The following is a 17,158-nucleotide window of genomic DNA, read 5'->3' as shown; positions in this document are numbered from 1 at the left end:
GAGCAATAAACATCGATAAGTGCCAGTCAATTAATGATCGAACTAGCTTTTTAAAAACAAAATGGCGGCCAATATGGCGGCGCCCAGAGCTGGAAGAAATTTTTTTTAGCCCTAAGTACCCCTGATTCAACTCTCATTTTTCACTGATTTTCTTATATATACGTGTTACCATTAATCCTCGCTTTGCGAGGCGGGCTTCGCCCGCCTCTCGCTGCGCTCGGTAATATGTAAACGGCGTGACCGTTGGACCGAGCGCAGATTTAAAACAGTGCAGTTTGATATTTGTACAACAAAATTTATTTGAAACGCACACAGTAGGATCCGTCTGGTTGCCTACTCAAATCATTAGTTAAAGTTTAACTAAACGTCGCGTGCTCAGTCTACATTATGACGTCATGTTTCAGACGTAAAACGTACACGTTTTGTCTTCGGAAATAGCCGAAGAGAGTATCGTTATTCCGAACTTTTTTATTTCTTCTTTCATTGTTTATCAATTTAATTCATATAAATGCCGCGGTAATCAAAGTTAACATTTAATTCAGTACCTTAAAGATCAGTTCCTTGACGTTAATGTTTTTATTTTCCATCTGATAATTTGATAAGACATACATAGAACAAGTCGTGTTTCTTGATTGAAGCACTATTGAAACTTATCTGGTTTCCTTCATAATTTCTTTTAATTCAAATTACCTTCAAATGAAACATTGAAACTTATCTAATCGAGTTCAGGGGCAATAAACATCGATAAGTACCAGTCAATCAATGATCGAACTAACTTTTTAAAAACAAAATGGCTGCCAATATGGCGGCGCCCAGGGCTGGAAGAAAATTTTTTTGGCCTTAGTACCCCTGATTCAACTTTCATTTTTCACTGATTTTCATATATATACGTGTTACCATTAATCCTCGCTTCGCGAGGCGGGCTTCGCCCGCCTCTCGCTGCGCTCGGTAATATGTAAACCGTGTGACCGTTGGACCGAGCGCAGATTTAACACAGTGCAGTTTGATTTTTGTATAATAAAATCTATTTTAAACGCACATAGTAGGATCCGCCAGCATGATTGCCTTCTCAAATCATTTGTCAAAGTAAAACTAAATGTCGCGTGCTCAGTCTACATTATGTCGTCATATTTCAGACGTAAAACGTCTTCGGAAATAGCCGAAGAGACTTACGTGATTCGGATTTTTTTTTAAATTCTTCTTTCATTGTTCATCAATTTAATTCATTTGAATGCCAATGTAATAAAATTGAATACTTTATTCAGAATCTTAAAGATCAGTTCCTTGACGTTAATGTTTTCATTTTCCATCTGATAATTTGATAAGGCATACATAGAACAAGTCGTGTTTCTTGATTGAAGCACTATTAAAACTTATCTGGTTTCCTTTTTGATTTCTTTTAATTCAAATTACCTTCTATTGAAACACTGGAACTTATTTTATCGAGTTCAGGGGCAATAAACATCGATAAGTACCAGTCAATCAATGATCGAACTAACTTTTTAAAAACAAAATGGCGGCCAATATGGCGGCGCCCATGGCTGGAAGAAAATTTTTTGGACCTTAGTACCCCTGATTCAACTTTCATTTTTCACTGATCTTCTTATATATACGTGTTAACATTAATCCTCGCTTCGCGAGGCGGGCTTCGCCCGCCTCTCGCTGCGCTCGGTATTAAGCTGTATTTTATAGCAGTTTTTGGTAATTCAAAACACAATACAATGTTTATATATAATCAATTTAATTAGAGGAGTTAAATTTTTAATTTTTTTAATGATGAACTTGGGCCACTCAGATATTATCGACAATAATCCACTCAAATCTTAAATATAATATGTTTTACGGTGCTACCGTTCTGGCGAGCGCTTTGAGAGATTATTTCTCTACAATAAGTATGCCGGGGCAAATGTATTTTAATGGTCATGATACATACAGCGCAACCCTCCACCCCTCACCACAGAGAGAGAGAGAGAGAGAGAGAGAGAGAGAGAGAGAGAGAGAGAGAGAGAGAGAGAGAGAGAGAGAGAGCCCGGTTCCTGTTTGTAAATTTAATGGTTTGACTATATGCAATATCTACATAAATTTTTTAACTGTTTATTTTTTCTCTTTATTCCTTTTTATTTAGTTCAAAATATCCTATTGTTTATTTCCTCCCTACTCTTATACTTACCTGCCTACTGTACAAGCATGCACATTTAGCTTAAAACGAATCGATATGACAGTAAAGTATGGCTCTTGCTAGTATATATTTAAATATTTACATTCCACGTATATTTTGCATGTAAAGTTACTGCAGATATAGCGCCATAACACAGAAAGGGTACTAAAAGGTTAATTGACGAGTTTTAATTGTGACGTCACAAACGTTGAACGCTGATAAATACAACGTCACAAGCGAAAATCAAAGATCACGCTTGTGGCTGTTACAGTGGCTCTTCCATGAATTTAAACTTACCCATAGGATAGTACAGTAATTTTGAGGTATAATTCGCATTTGCGTACAAGGCAAGAATGTAAAAAAAATGTAAATATAAGCATTAAATCCTTATTTTTTGAAAGATATAGTCTCATAACTGCAACGGTGTGTGCATACAAATTTTCATAAACGCTGATGCGTATGCACACACCGTTGCAGTTATGAGACTATATCTTTCAAAAAATAAGGATTCAATACTTAAATATTTGCATATCCATTGTTCTTTCCCACTGTAAGTCCATACGGAGGAACTGCAATTATTTTTCTATAATCGCAATTGCTCTGTCTGTATACTATGACGTCATAAAGGTGTGACGTCATATTCTTTTCCATGACGTTAAAGATATTAAAAAACCACTATACGATACATCACGTGTTTTTCTCCAACTCCATAAAATTGATGTATTTAATTAATATTAAAACATGCCTTATGATAACATTTTAAAGGAATTACTGTTATAACACATCATTGAATCTGTTAACAAATCTATGTGAATTAAAAAGATACATTACAGTCTGAATGTTTATTTTTGATGCAATAGCTAAATGTCAAGGTCTAGGCTAATACAGGGTATTTGCGAGTGGTAAAATGCAAATATAAGTAATAAACAAGTAATAGCTTTCCTAAAAGCTTGCCTGACTAAACAAAATTATTCAATGGAAGCATGCATGTATCAATTAGTATCTTTTCAGTAATGAATTTTAATTTTTGCTGCTGATCATAAATTTATAAATGGAACATTAAAATTTTAGACGAAATGTCAGTCTTTTCTTCGATCTAGAACATGTACATATATACTTGTTTCACTTGAAATTCAATTATTTTATCAATTCAATTTTTTTAAGGAATGTACACATATCATATAAGTGCATGTAAGCTTGAAAGCTGGAGATTAAATAGTCATTTAAAAAAAAATTGTATATGTTATATTAAGATGCAAAATCAACTGAAAGGCGTTTTTAACCTTATAAAATATGAAATGGTATACAAACACGTTTTGTTTTTGAATGTTTGTGGGGAAGCTTCATCAAAATCATCTTGACAAGCAATTAAAAAAGGGCGAATTCTCAAATTCATGAAAAAAACCCTAACTGTAACTTCAATTCCTTATTTGCAGATTCATTTATTACATGCTCCTACAAAAGTAGAGGAGGCAAATCCATGATATTTCAATTTATTATATAAAGTTAAGAAAAGTGCCTGCTGCAAAAAAAATGGTAAGGTGGAAGCAGCCCCACCACCCCCACCCCCGATGCTACGTGCCTGTGATGTTTACAGAGTATGGTGTGCACTGTGGTATTCGCATGATCCCAACGGAATCGTCCACTAATCGCCGCCCAAAAACTATGAATGAGACATTATGGCGCGAAGTCCTGCTTTACCATTCACGCATTTGAATGAACTCATCCATTGGCAGAGATTCATGGGGAGGGGGTCAGATGAATTTTTTGACATTTGATTTGTAACAGCTACATACATGTATATTATACTTTGGATCGGATGTTTTGGATGAAATCTATCGAATTAACAAACACACTTGATTAGTAGTTGTGAAATGTAGTAATGTACATTTAGTAAGACGCGAGTTATTACCCCTTTTCAAGATTAATGAAATCGCCCAACTGAACGAAAATCGGGTCACAACCGGCTTTTGCGATTTAGTTCCTCCAGTAAACATTCCAGCAGGCATGTTCACGAAACTTTCCTAAGATATGACCTAAGTGTGTTCCTAAGATATGACTTAGGAAAAAAGTTAGGAACATCCTAAGATCAACTTAGGACACGTCTTAAGATGTAGCTCGACGGTAACTTAGGAACATCTTAAGTTAGGATATCCTAACCTTCTACAACCATTTTTATTTTTCACAATTATTCATTCAGATCGAATTTGATAGACTTATGTAGGGATGAATCATTAAACATTTTGCCAGAGAAAATTGTACGTCTCGGTAGTTAACACAAAAGGCCTAAAACCAGTAATTTTAATGTATGCATTTTAATAATTTTACATTTACCTAAATATATATCAGTTACCAATAACAATTTAGTTTGTTTTTCTTTAAATGAACCCCCCCCCCCAAAAAAAAATATTAAAATAAAAAATATTACAAGCCCCTAAAAATTCAAATAACTGTTCTTTTTTAAACAAAGAAAATATGTATCAGGACAGAATTGGCTTCAAGCAGATAATTATGTAAACAACACGTGTGTATTGTCATTTCATAATTAACATTTGAGAATTTTGTCATTCACGTATATGTAATACATAAACACGCGATTTTCATGGAATTTGAAACGTTACATGAGGAAACGCATGTACTCGTACAAACACAATCAATTTCCCTTTAATCTGCAATATATAGAATACACGAACATGTTAAATAAGGAATAAGTTGTAATATATCTCGATAATATATAAATACAGTTCATTCAACATTTCACATTTTTTAAAGATTATTTTTTTCAAAAAAAAGTGATCAAAATTAGGAATGATCACGTATGGTATATGTAACCAGATGTAAATTTACTTTTTATAGCAAAGGATATTTAAATAATTGTTATCAAAAATTATTATAATCAAAACAATGAATGTAACTCATTTAGTGTACAATGTAGATAAAAAAATAAGTGAATAAATTTCATTTGTCAAACAGACATAGTATTTGCGAAAAAAATCTTAATTTGTCAACTCCAAGGCAAGCATGTAGCAACGGGGAGGTGGTGAGAGTTCGGGGTCCCCCTTCACATCATTTTGTTAAAATGAACATACATGATAGAATAATTGACTATGCCCCCCCCCCCCTCCTCCCGGATTAGGAATTTGATGTTTGTCGAAAATGCTGGAACTGTGGAAAATATTGCTTTATTCTACCGGTCTTTAGAAAAGGCTTCACAACATCTCAATATCCCTAAAAACGTGATCTTATAGCTTTAGGATGGTCTTAGGACAAGGTAGGTGATGTCTTAAAGTTAGGACAAAGTTATGGCGGTTCCTAAATTTAGGAGAGCTTCGAGAAACAGACTTAAGACTAAGACGTATCCTAAGACGTACTTAGGACACGCCATAGTCCTAAGATAGCTTCGTGAACATGCCTGCTGCTGTATAAATATATATTTGTTTTAATCCAAACTGATGACTCTCTTGTTATATTGATAATCCAACACCAATTATTACTTACATTGTATCGTAATAGGCAATATGTTACAACTTGTTGCGATGACCCCCTCCCCCTTTTTCACCGTTCAAATATGGTGGAATGCAGATCTATTTTTAAATCAGGATTACACACGTGCACTGCATGGTGAACATCCCTTTTACTTGAAAACTCTTGCTCGCTGTTCTTATAACATCCCATATAACATTTTCATCAATTGTAAATGTAAATGCTGACACCTTAAACATGAATCTGTTGATCTTTTTTGTGAAATATCATGATATTGCTTGATCCCATTGTCTGCACTGTTTCGGAGAATGTAACTTTTAAACCTTAGATATGCCTGACGTCATGACGTCAGGCAACAACGATTATTTAGTGAACATGGCGTTATGAATAGCAACTGCTCTGCTGGCATATTTTCCATGATGCGCTAGCGCGCATCATGGAATATGCCAACAGAGCAATTGCTATTCATAACGCCATGTTCACTAAATAGCGTTGTTTATTTCTTAAATAATCTCTATATTAAAAAAAACAAAACAAATCATATGTCAATGAGACAGGTATCGCAGTCTATACTGAAATAGTTAGTACACACATTACAGATGTTTGATCCACCTCTAAATTTATCGTAGGAAATATAGCACGAGAGCACAGTGACGTCATCCATAACTTTGTTCGTCTTTGTTTACGTATCTCGACTCAATACGAATGTATGTAAGCAACTAACAAATCTACTGAGTCTCGCCAAAGCATATGCGGTACTCTAAACGTGTCTTTAAACCTTAAGACACCGTAAATTACGAGTTAAAACTCGGCCATTTTTGGCATAGCACCACGGGTGAAAACATTAGAGAGCATTATGGGACGTAGACAAAAAATTTTGTTTGATGAACTGTAGGTTTAGCTCGTTCTTTTTCCCGCGCACACTGGTTCTTAGAGCTTGCTTGATCGTCGTCCGGCCGGATTTATGGGGCTGACTGATGACAGGATTTTCTGGTCGTGTAATTCTGACGACATGGAACTAATTCATTGACAGTGTGCCCGACGCATACCCAGCAGCAGCCGGGGAACGATCGATCTACTTAAAATTTTAAAGCTCCTAAAGGTCATCGGTTTTATAACAAAATGAATTTGTCTGCTGCGTTTTATCGGATTTTTTTTTTGTCAAGAAACTGTATATAACTTTTGGCCTACTACTGTGGAATGATTAAATTTCGTGGGGGCCAATTTTCGTGGATTGCTTAAATTTAACAGGTTCATGGGGACGTAATTTTCGTGTATTATCTTAAACCTACAAAGGATATATGACTTTATTACCATAATTTATTAATTCGTGGAGGATGTTAATTCGTGGATGCGAGGTATCCACGAATTCCACGAAAATTGAGCCACCACGAAATCTAATGATTCCACAGTATTTATAAAAAAAAATCATTATTCTGAATATGAATAATTAGGGTATAATGAAAATAGGTTGGGGGTAATATCTTCTCAAGAAGTATAGACCCATAAATATCATGACTTCAACACTAGGTTCCTTATATGCTTCTTCCATATTGGAAGCAATTTAAGGCTGTAGATCTATTATTATTCACATGTAAGTTTCTTCACGGGGCCAGTGCGATCTTCATCTTAATCAGTGTATTAAAAATTATTGCATCTGTATAGTATATAATTACAGCCTATTAAGCTCGCCTAGACGAAGTCGGGGGGAGCTTATGCTATACCCCCGGCGTTGGCGTTGGCGTCCGGACCTGGTTAAGGTACGTTTTTGTTGCAGGTCCTGTTTCTAAGTTAATACTTGTCCTATCTTCACTAAACTTGCATGGATGATGCATCTTGACCTTCTTATAGCCTTGAAATACTTGGATGCTAAATCTTGGCCATGAATTTCAGATGCTGGAGGAGGTTAAGGTTTTTGGAGCAGATTAAAGTTTTTGGTGCGGGTGCCCTTTGATAGCCATTTCTAAGTTACTACTGGTCCTTTATGTTCTTATTCGTTTCACTCAAACGAACATAAAATATTTATGAAATAAACACAAACTCGTGAGTAGGATGTGAAGCGCTCTGAAAGTGCAGTTTTAATTAATTTCAATATAACAATAATTTCTTTCTTTCAAAACCAAATCTTCCACATCTACAAAATAAAATTACAAATTTTAGACAGTGGATACATCTTTATATTATACAATACGAAGCAATGGGCGGGTGGGTGGGACTTATATGACTGCACGAAAAAGAGCCTTCGAATGGCTTTACTAGTTACTAGTACACAATAACTTTCACGGTCATTCATAGCCCGTGCTATGAATATCAATATTGTCACCTGACTAGGTGACAATAATAACAACCAATAGATGTAAAGAATAAACAAACACTACCACGTGTTTAAGTAACATTATAATAAATACAGAACTTCACCAAACTTGCATGGATGGTGCGTCTTATGATACTGATGCACCTGACAGGCTTGACTGCTGAATCTGAGCCATTGGTTTCGGATGCTGGATAAGGTTAAGGTTTTTAAAACTAATATATCTTTGTTATTGCTGGTCCTGACTTCACCAACTTACATGGATGGTGCATCTTATGATACTGATGCACATGACAGGCTTTACTACTGAATCTGAGGCATAGATTTCGGATGCTGGATGAGGTTGAAGTTTTTAGAGCTGGTTAAAGTTTATAGAGCAGTTGCCCTCTGATGATTATTTCTTAGTTATTACTGGTCTAAACTTCACCAAACTTACATGGATGATGCGTCTCATAATAATGATGCACCTGACAGGCTTGATTCTGAATCTGAGCTATAGGTTTCGGATGCTGGATGAGGCTATGGTTTTTAAAACTTTTATATCTTAGTTATTACTGGTTCTTACTTCACCAAACTTGCATGGATGGTGCATCTTATGATACTGATGCACCTGACAGGCTTTAATGCTGAATCTATGCCTTTGGTTTCGGTTGCTGGATGATGTTTAGGTTTTTAGAGCAGGTGAAAGTTAATAGAGCAGGTACCCTCTGATGATTATTTCTTAGTTATTACTGGTCCTTACTTCACCAAACTTACATGGATGATGCGTCTTATGATACTGATGCACCTGACAGGTTTGAATGCTGAATTTGAGTCATAGTTTTTCGATGCTGGATGAGGTTTAGTTTTTTGGAAAGGGTCACATGTTAAATAGATAATAGAACTATTTCAAATTTGAATAGCTGATTTATCTATTATATATACATGTAATTGAATCGTAAAGGTATATTCAGATGCAGAGCCTGATCTCCATTTTCAAGGATGCTGAGAAAAAAAACTACCTCACGCAAACTTCTTCGAATATGTTTTCGTTGTGCAATGATATAACATGATTCCTATGATGTAGTATTGCATGAATTGATACACTATTGTTTCATACAATACAATATTACATCATATATTATATTGTAAAAAGTAATGTGATACAATTCGATATTGTATTCGATAATTTCTTATAATACGGTATTAAATGGACATATGATTTTTAAACTATTTTAAATTAACATAAGGTACATGATATTGAGTCAAAACAGTATCCATGAATATCAAAGATCATTAAGTTATGATTTCATATAACATGATGAAGATGGTCACATAAAGATGATGCTACGTCTCGGCGAGCTTTGTAATCTGTGATTACTTATGTTTGTTTATACATGTATAGTATAAGAATAAATTATTTTTATACTCCAATTTAGATGGGGAGCACCTATTACGGGGTATATGTTGATTTAGAATGGGAGCGCTTGTAACGGGGACTACTTTTGTTGATTTAAATTGGGAGCGTCTATGGGAAGCGCCTATGACGAGGACTACTTTCATTGATTTAGATGGGGAGAGCCTATAACGGGGTCTTGTTTTGTTGATTTAGATGGGGAGCGCCTAAGACGGGGACTACTTTCGTTGATTTAGATGGGATCGAGCTCCTTTAATGGGGTTTACTTTTGTGGCTTGTTTAATAGACAAGCATTATAATTCCTTAATAGAATTGAATGTTCCTCTTTCATTTTTAAGTAACTAGGGGAGGGGGGGGGGGGGCAAACACATGACTTCAAAGAACATATACTGCATACCCGGCCTTAATTAAACTGTCCTTGGGATGCGGTAAATTACCCTCATATCCCTTTCTTTTTAGCTCATCTGGACAAAATGTTCAAGTGAGCTACTAGAAAATGTTTGTACATTTTAAATTTTTTTTATTTAGAGCACTTCACGGTTAAAAAAAAATACTTATTTATCATCTTTAAAAGTATGATACCATGGCATAAAATAAGGCCACATTAGGCATGCTTTAGTCTTACATAAAATATAAAAGGGAATTCTAACCTTCAAGAAATGAAAATGTATAAAATGGATGCAAAATTTAAGTCAGAACTATTTTCAAGTAAGCCATGTGGCCAGGAGAAAATTGTTCGGATATCTCTTTGGTGTTTGCCGGGAAAAGGGCGGATTATGGAAAATACTAGTATCACAGCCTAAATATATTAAATATACTCTCATTTTTATATCTTGGAGAGAGAGAAAAAGAATTTAGAGTATTGTAAAATATTGTCCTTTCCTTACCCCTTTTCAAATCCCCCAGGCCAGGGAAGGTTAAAATATAATGTCCCGTGTTATATTAAATTGAACTTTAATTAATGCTCCCTCTTCAGAGAGATATAAAAACACATTTATTTTGCATAGTACCAGCATTCCACTCGTAACATTTTATGTAACTTTGCAGTATGTGTTACATTTTTATGGAACTATGCTAAATGTATTACATTTTTATGGAAGTATGCTGTACAATGTATGCGTTACATTTTTATGGAAGTATGCTAAATGTATTACATTTTTATGGAAGTATGCTGTACAATGTATGTGTTACAATTTTATGGAACTATGCTGTATGTGTTACAATTTATGGAACTATGCTGTACATGTATGTGTTACATTTTTATGGACCTATGCTGTACATGTATTTGTTACATTTTTATGGGACTATGCTGTATGTGTTACATTTTTATGGAAGTATGCTGTACAATGTATGTGTTACAATTTTATGGAACTATGCTGTACATGAGTTACATTTTTATGGGACTATGCTGTATGTGTTACATTTTTATGGAAGTATGCTGTACAATGTATGTGTTACAATTTTATGGAACTATTCTGTATGTGTTACAATTTTATGGAACTATGCTGTACATATATGTGACACATTTTTATGGAGCTATGCTGTATGTGTTACAATTCTATGGAACTATGCTGTACATGTATGTGTTACTTTTTTTGGTGCTGTACATGTATGTGTTACATTTTTATGGAACTATGCTAAATGTATTACATTTTTATGGAAGTATGCTGTACAATGTATGCGTTACATTTTTATGGAAGTATGCTAAATGTATTACATTTTTATGGAAGTATGCTGTACAATGTATGTGTTACAATTTTATGGAACTATGCTGTATGTGTTACAATTCATGGAACTATGCTGTACATGTATGTGTTACATTTTTATGGAACTATGCTGTACATGTATTTGTTACATTTTTATGAAACTATGCTGTATGTGTTACATTTTTATGGAAGTATGCTGTACAATGTATGTGTTACAATTTTATGGAACTATGCTGTATGTGTTACAATTCTATGGAACTATGCTGTACATGTATGTGTTACAATTCTATGGAACTATGCTGTACATGTATGTGTTACAATTTTATGGAACTATGCTCTATGTGTTACATTTTTATGGAACTATGCTGTACAATGTATGTGTTACATTTTTATGGATCTATGTTGTATGTGTTACAATTTTATGGAACTATGCTGTACATGTATGTGTTACATTTTTATGGAACTATGCTGTATGTGTTACATTTTCATGGATCTATACTGTACAATGTACCAGGTATGTGTAACATTTCTAAGAACTATGCTGTACAATGTACCAGGTATGTGTAACATTTCTAAGAACTATGCTTTACAATGTACCAGGTATGTGTAACATTTCTAAGAACTATGCTGTACAATGTACCAGGTATGTGTAACATTTCTAAGAACTATGCTGTACAATGTACCAGGTATGTGCAACATTTCTAAGAAGTATGCTGTACAATGTACTAGGTATGTGTAACATTTCTAAGGTCTATTCTGGGTGTATTACAGTTGACTGTATTAACATATTTTAATGCATGTTTTAGCTACACTCTTGAAATATATTTTACATGCCACTGTGTCAGTAATTCTTTGTGAATGCTACCATTATGCATTAATCAACATACATGTAAATATGTTACTTACTGTCAATAACTTTATTATGATGCTACATTTAACAGTAACATATAAATGGTACGTGCTGGTAACACCTCTAACTAAATATATTGCATGTACATGTATATCATGTATATTAACGAGGCCGGGTCTAATTTGTTCTGCCCTAGATTTTTGGATGAAACTTTTTACATGAATTTCTGCTGATATAATTATTATTTTAAGATTAAAAAATAAGACATTTACCACACAGTTTGTTTAGGGGGTCATCTCAAAGTGTGTTAATCTTTAACATAGGACCCTATGGGATTTTGCTTGAAATGTATCAATTTTGCATATTTTTTACATTTTTTCAAAACTTCTGCCCTAGGGATTTCTTTTTCTGTTCTACATATCAAAGTTATTGCTAAAAGGCATCTAATGGTCAAATAAAAAAAACCTCTTACCTCCTGGTTTGTTCCAGGGGTCTTATCAAAGTTGATTTTTGTATGCCCAATTTCCCAGATTCGTCAGATAATGGCTATTTTTTATTTGACAAAAGCGGAAAAGGTGATCTAAATAGTATTATTAAAACATTCAGACATATTTAAGTAGTAAAAAAATATATAACATCACATATTAAGGGTCATTGATATAAAATACATGGTTACTGTCTGAAATATATGAATTTAGCTATATTTAGGCGGGTTAAGAAAACGTGACAGAAGGCTACGCTTGCTGAACCCTCTGCACGTTTTCGACCCGAGCCCAAATATAGCTTATACTTCGAGACATTTATGTTTATTCCACAATAATACATTATTTTTACGCATCAAACGAGATATTTTCAACAATTTTCGCTGAATATCTGCAGTTGAAACTATCACGCCATGGCGTCAACCAAGCAAAAAGATGACGTCACAATACAAAAGAAACGCTGCGCGAAAGCGTGCGTACTCGTTCTGTACTCGGCCTCGTTAAGTTACTCCCTGCATGTTACATGTGGTACCAACATGAATGTTTTATGTGTATATATAATTTCACCACTGTATGTGCAACACTTGAGACTAGCTTGAATGCTTCATGCTGCTAATGCTGCTCTATTATATGTTTTACTACACTCTTATTGAAGATAATGCATGTAGATCATTTATGTGGAATGTTCAGTAACTACTAGCATGTTACACTTGGCACTATAATGATACATGTTTCCTTTACTTCAGTGTGTACAGTCAATAACTTTTGACTCTAGGTTGTCATATGAAAGAATGATACATTTTATCATTTGTTTATTCTGACATTTGAATTATGAATAATACATGAAGAAGTCTAGTGACTTGCATACAACATTATCCAGTCACAACAATAACTTGTTCATCTATGTATCACATTACAGCTTATAACTGGAAACAGCAATTATTTTGACACAATGAGGTAGATACTATTCAAGAATTAAAAACACACACACACACACAAAAAAAATAGAACAAAAAACTAGACCGACACAAATGGCTTGCCAACAAAAATGTTGAAAATACATATTAACTTGCGTTGGGACTTAATCGAAGCAGTGAGTTTAAAACAACACATTTTGTTTTTAGACCAATATACAACCTCTATCTAATTGTGCTGTATGTAAATATGTTCAAGAAAAAAAGATTGGGAAATAAATACCGGTATCTTCATCAGTTCATTGGGAGTAAACTGCATCATAGACAAATTTATGGAATACTTGTATTCATCAAAGATAAAAAAAAACATGGCACAACATCCGAGGAGAGACAAAGTTTTAGGAAATGGATGACAGCTGCTGTCATATTTATAACAGATTACTGCAGACAGTTCTTTAATTGATGCTACAGTCCCTATACGGATGATTCTTATTCAAATTTGGTGAGAAACCATCTTACAACTGTACAATCCACTTCCTTTTTCTGCTAGAAGCCTAGCGATGATTGATTGCTCTGAATGGCTTAGAAATAGTCTTTTTGTCATCTAAAGGTAGAATAAAGAACAAGGAAGCACCCACAGTAAATATGAAAGCACCCCAGCCGAAGCCATAGGTCCAATCAAAGTTCCAGGTTTTGAGGGTGTACATCCAGTGGCTGTCTGTTTGTAAGTGGACAATGTCCGAGTTGAACATGGCTGGGTACAGAATCAGGGTTAGTAGGTCCAGCAGAGCTATTTGTATGTAAAACGAAAAAAAAGTTATTATTCATCTAGCTTTATATTGTTTTATCGATTACCTGGTAATTGGTGTGTTCATTCATTTGATGCTTTCAATAAATAAATCTTTGCTACATCATTTATCTAACTATTTCTCACATCAACTCTTTTGATATTCTTATGCATTAAATTATTCTGATTAATACTGTTGTTACATCAATATTCATTAAATACTGATTTTCATGGATTCCATTGTTGAGCTGATCCACGAAAATATAAAATTTCATTGAAGTGCATTAATTATCTAATACTGTGGAATCATTTTTATTTGTGGGGGTCAATGTTCATAGATATAAAAAAATTTCCTGGTCGATGGGGAGTTAATTTAATTGATAGTGTATCAGGATAATTTTAATGAATATTTAATTATAAAGAAATGCTTGTTTATATGATCATTGGGATGTAAATTCGCAGACAAAGGTTACCTACGAAAGCCATGAACATTGGTCCCCCCACAAACAATGATGATTCCACAGTAACATATTGTATCGACTCAATCAGTGGCCATGAATTTAAGTATCTTTAAAACTGTGGTTTTCCCTCAATCCTCCAAAATTGATGCTAACAAGTACCGTATTAATGAAACCCCACTAACTAATCCGATGATGAGATGCACACATTACGTGTAATTGAGTTGGGGATATCTCCAACTCATTTTAACTAAGTAGTCTTTGTTATCTGTTGAGCTCAGCAAATAAAAACATAAGAAAAGCTGTCCATGTGACAGCTAACTAGGTTTTCTTTTGAGTGAACAATATCTAAAATCCATTTGTCAACCCTGAATTGATAAACACTACCTACCCAGAGAAATGGGGTATTCTATATGCAATATTTTGTCCTAAATAAATAAGTTTAACAGGTGGTATTTTCACATAGATTATCAAAAATCAAAATCCAAGTAATATGTAAAATTGTACTGATAAATAAAAACTTCCTATCTTGAAAACTGTTGGAGGAGTAAATAACTGTACAATAGAGGTACCCTATTTGCAATATTATGCGAATAAATGACTAAGTTCAACAGGTGGTATTTTTTTTTATAAATTATCAAAAATCAAAATTCAAATAATATGCACATCTCTGACATTAGTACAACTATTCTTCCAAACAACTAGTTTTCCATACAATAGGGATAATATATATATGCAATATTATGTGAAAAAATGACTATGTTCAACGAATGGTATTTTTTAAAAATAAATTACAGGATATTAAAAATCACAATCCAAGTACATGTAATATTCACATATATGTCGAACAATTGATCTGCAAAACAACAACTTCTTTATCTTGAAAACTGTAGGAGGTGTTATCCGTACAATAGGGGTACCTTTTATTTAGTTTAAAAAGTCAATATATAATAACAACTTCCGAGTGGTAGTAAAGCTAATTTAGGTCAATAATAATAAATTCTGGGTGCTAATTAAACAAACTAAGGTCAGTAATAATAACTTCTGCATGGAAGTTTAGATAAATAAGATCAATATAAATAACTTCTGAGTGGTTGTTAAGCTATTAATTGTTTTGTAAGCTTGAAATGTAATGCATTAATTGTTAAAACTATATCCTAGAAAAGATTAAAAAAAAACGTAATATAGGCTAGCTTATTGTTTGTACTAATAAAATTATGTTCTACAAAAAAACAAAAAAGTACAATGAACCAGAGTATGTCTGATTTTTTAAAAAGTTTAAACAAAACCTGACAGATTAAAATTAATTTACATAGAATGTTACAGAGGTGCTTATTATTTCATGACTGACACAAGGTTACCTGATTATTTTCTGAACTGTCCACAGCTGGACTATTTCTACAACAAAAATTCTTTAAATGATTTCTAAATAAAAATTTGAACTCCTTTTTCAATAAAAAATAAACAAATGGATTGAAAGCAGAGTTACAGGTAGCCACAAAAACCGAGGTACGTACTACAATGTCCTTCAAATCTGTACTGATGCCCATAAAATGCAAAGGTATCGTGGCAAGAAATGGGACCCAAAAAGCTATAAATAAAAACTGTAGAAGTGCCATGACTTTAGCAGTCCGCTGGCTTGCCTTTCTTCTCGGTGACACTGAAGACCTGCAAACTTTCACTAAGAGTCTTTGTTGTTTGCGAGCCACCAAATAGATTCGGATGTGTAGAGTAACAGGTATGCTGATTATTATCACCAAAAACAGAAGGATTCCATACTTGTCCACTAGTGGCCAGATCTCTCGAAGTGATCCACAGAATATAACTTTATCGGTTCTCGAATGGTTTCCTTTGGTAAAATCTGTAATCACTGGCAATGTTGTGAGAAAACAACTGCTCATCCATATGATGATTAACACAAACACAATGTTTCTTTTTTTCATTAAAGCATGATATCTCATTGGATGTAAAATGGCAATGTATCGGTCCACAGCAACAGCAAAATGATTACACAAAATAGCACAATATATTCCAATGGCAGACGCCTGTCGAATAATGCAGACAGTCTGAATTTCAGCGATCTTGTTCCCTCCTATATGAGAAGCCACAACCAGTGGTAAATGGACTACCCCCAACAAGATGTCTGCTACAGCCATCGAGGATATGAAGAATTTTGTAGCCAAGGATAAATGGAATTTATATTTGTTCAATGTAAAAAGGACCACGCCATTTCCTGCCAATATGATCACAATTTGCAGACTGATGAGGATTCCTAGGACAAATAGCCACCATTTTCTCAGAGTTTCATGCCTATCTTCCATGCTGCATAAGTCTTTTAGCTCCTGCCAATTTCAATACACTTCAATAGAACAATCCATATCAAAATATATACTGTAAAACAATTTTTATTCGCCGCGACTTTATTTCACGATTAACTGCCAAAAAACTGGTTTGCGATGACTAATGTTCGCGACCAAGCCTTCTCCAGACCTGTATTGTTCTAAAACTATAGACAAAGGATTGGTTCACAGCAAGAAATATTTGCGACGACAAGGCTCCCGCTAACCTCGCAAAAATTTCTCGCACATGAAGAAAAGTCAGTTTACAGTAGTA

At 34.1% G+C, this 17,158-nt stretch overlaps 1 protein-coding gene across 2 annotated transcripts in view; it reads right to left on the bottom strand.

Annotated features, from left to right (window-relative positions):
- Positions 1-13,180: 13,180 nt before the first annotated feature.
- LOC128186855 (transmembrane protein 47-like) overlaps positions 13,181-17,158 on the bottom strand; it is a 15,811-nt gene continuing 11,833 nt past the window's right edge. For both annotated transcript variants that reach the window (XM_052856790.1, XM_052856791.1), the window contains exon 4: positions 13,181-14,090. In XM_052856790.1, the coding sequence (XP_052712750.1) occupies positions 13,855-14,090 (236 nt within the window). In that variant the 3' untranslated portion in view covers positions 13,181-13,854. The remainder of the gene's footprint in view (positions 14,091-17,158) is intronic.

The sequence above is a fragment of the Crassostrea angulata genome, chromosome 6, assembly GCF_025612915.1.
Source record: "Crassostrea angulata isolate pt1a10 chromosome 6, ASM2561291v2, whole genome shotgun sequence".
NCBI lineage: Eukaryota > Metazoa > Mollusca > Bivalvia > Ostreida > Ostreidae > Magallana > Magallana angulata.
This window is presented reverse-complemented; position numbering and strand designations above follow the sequence as displayed.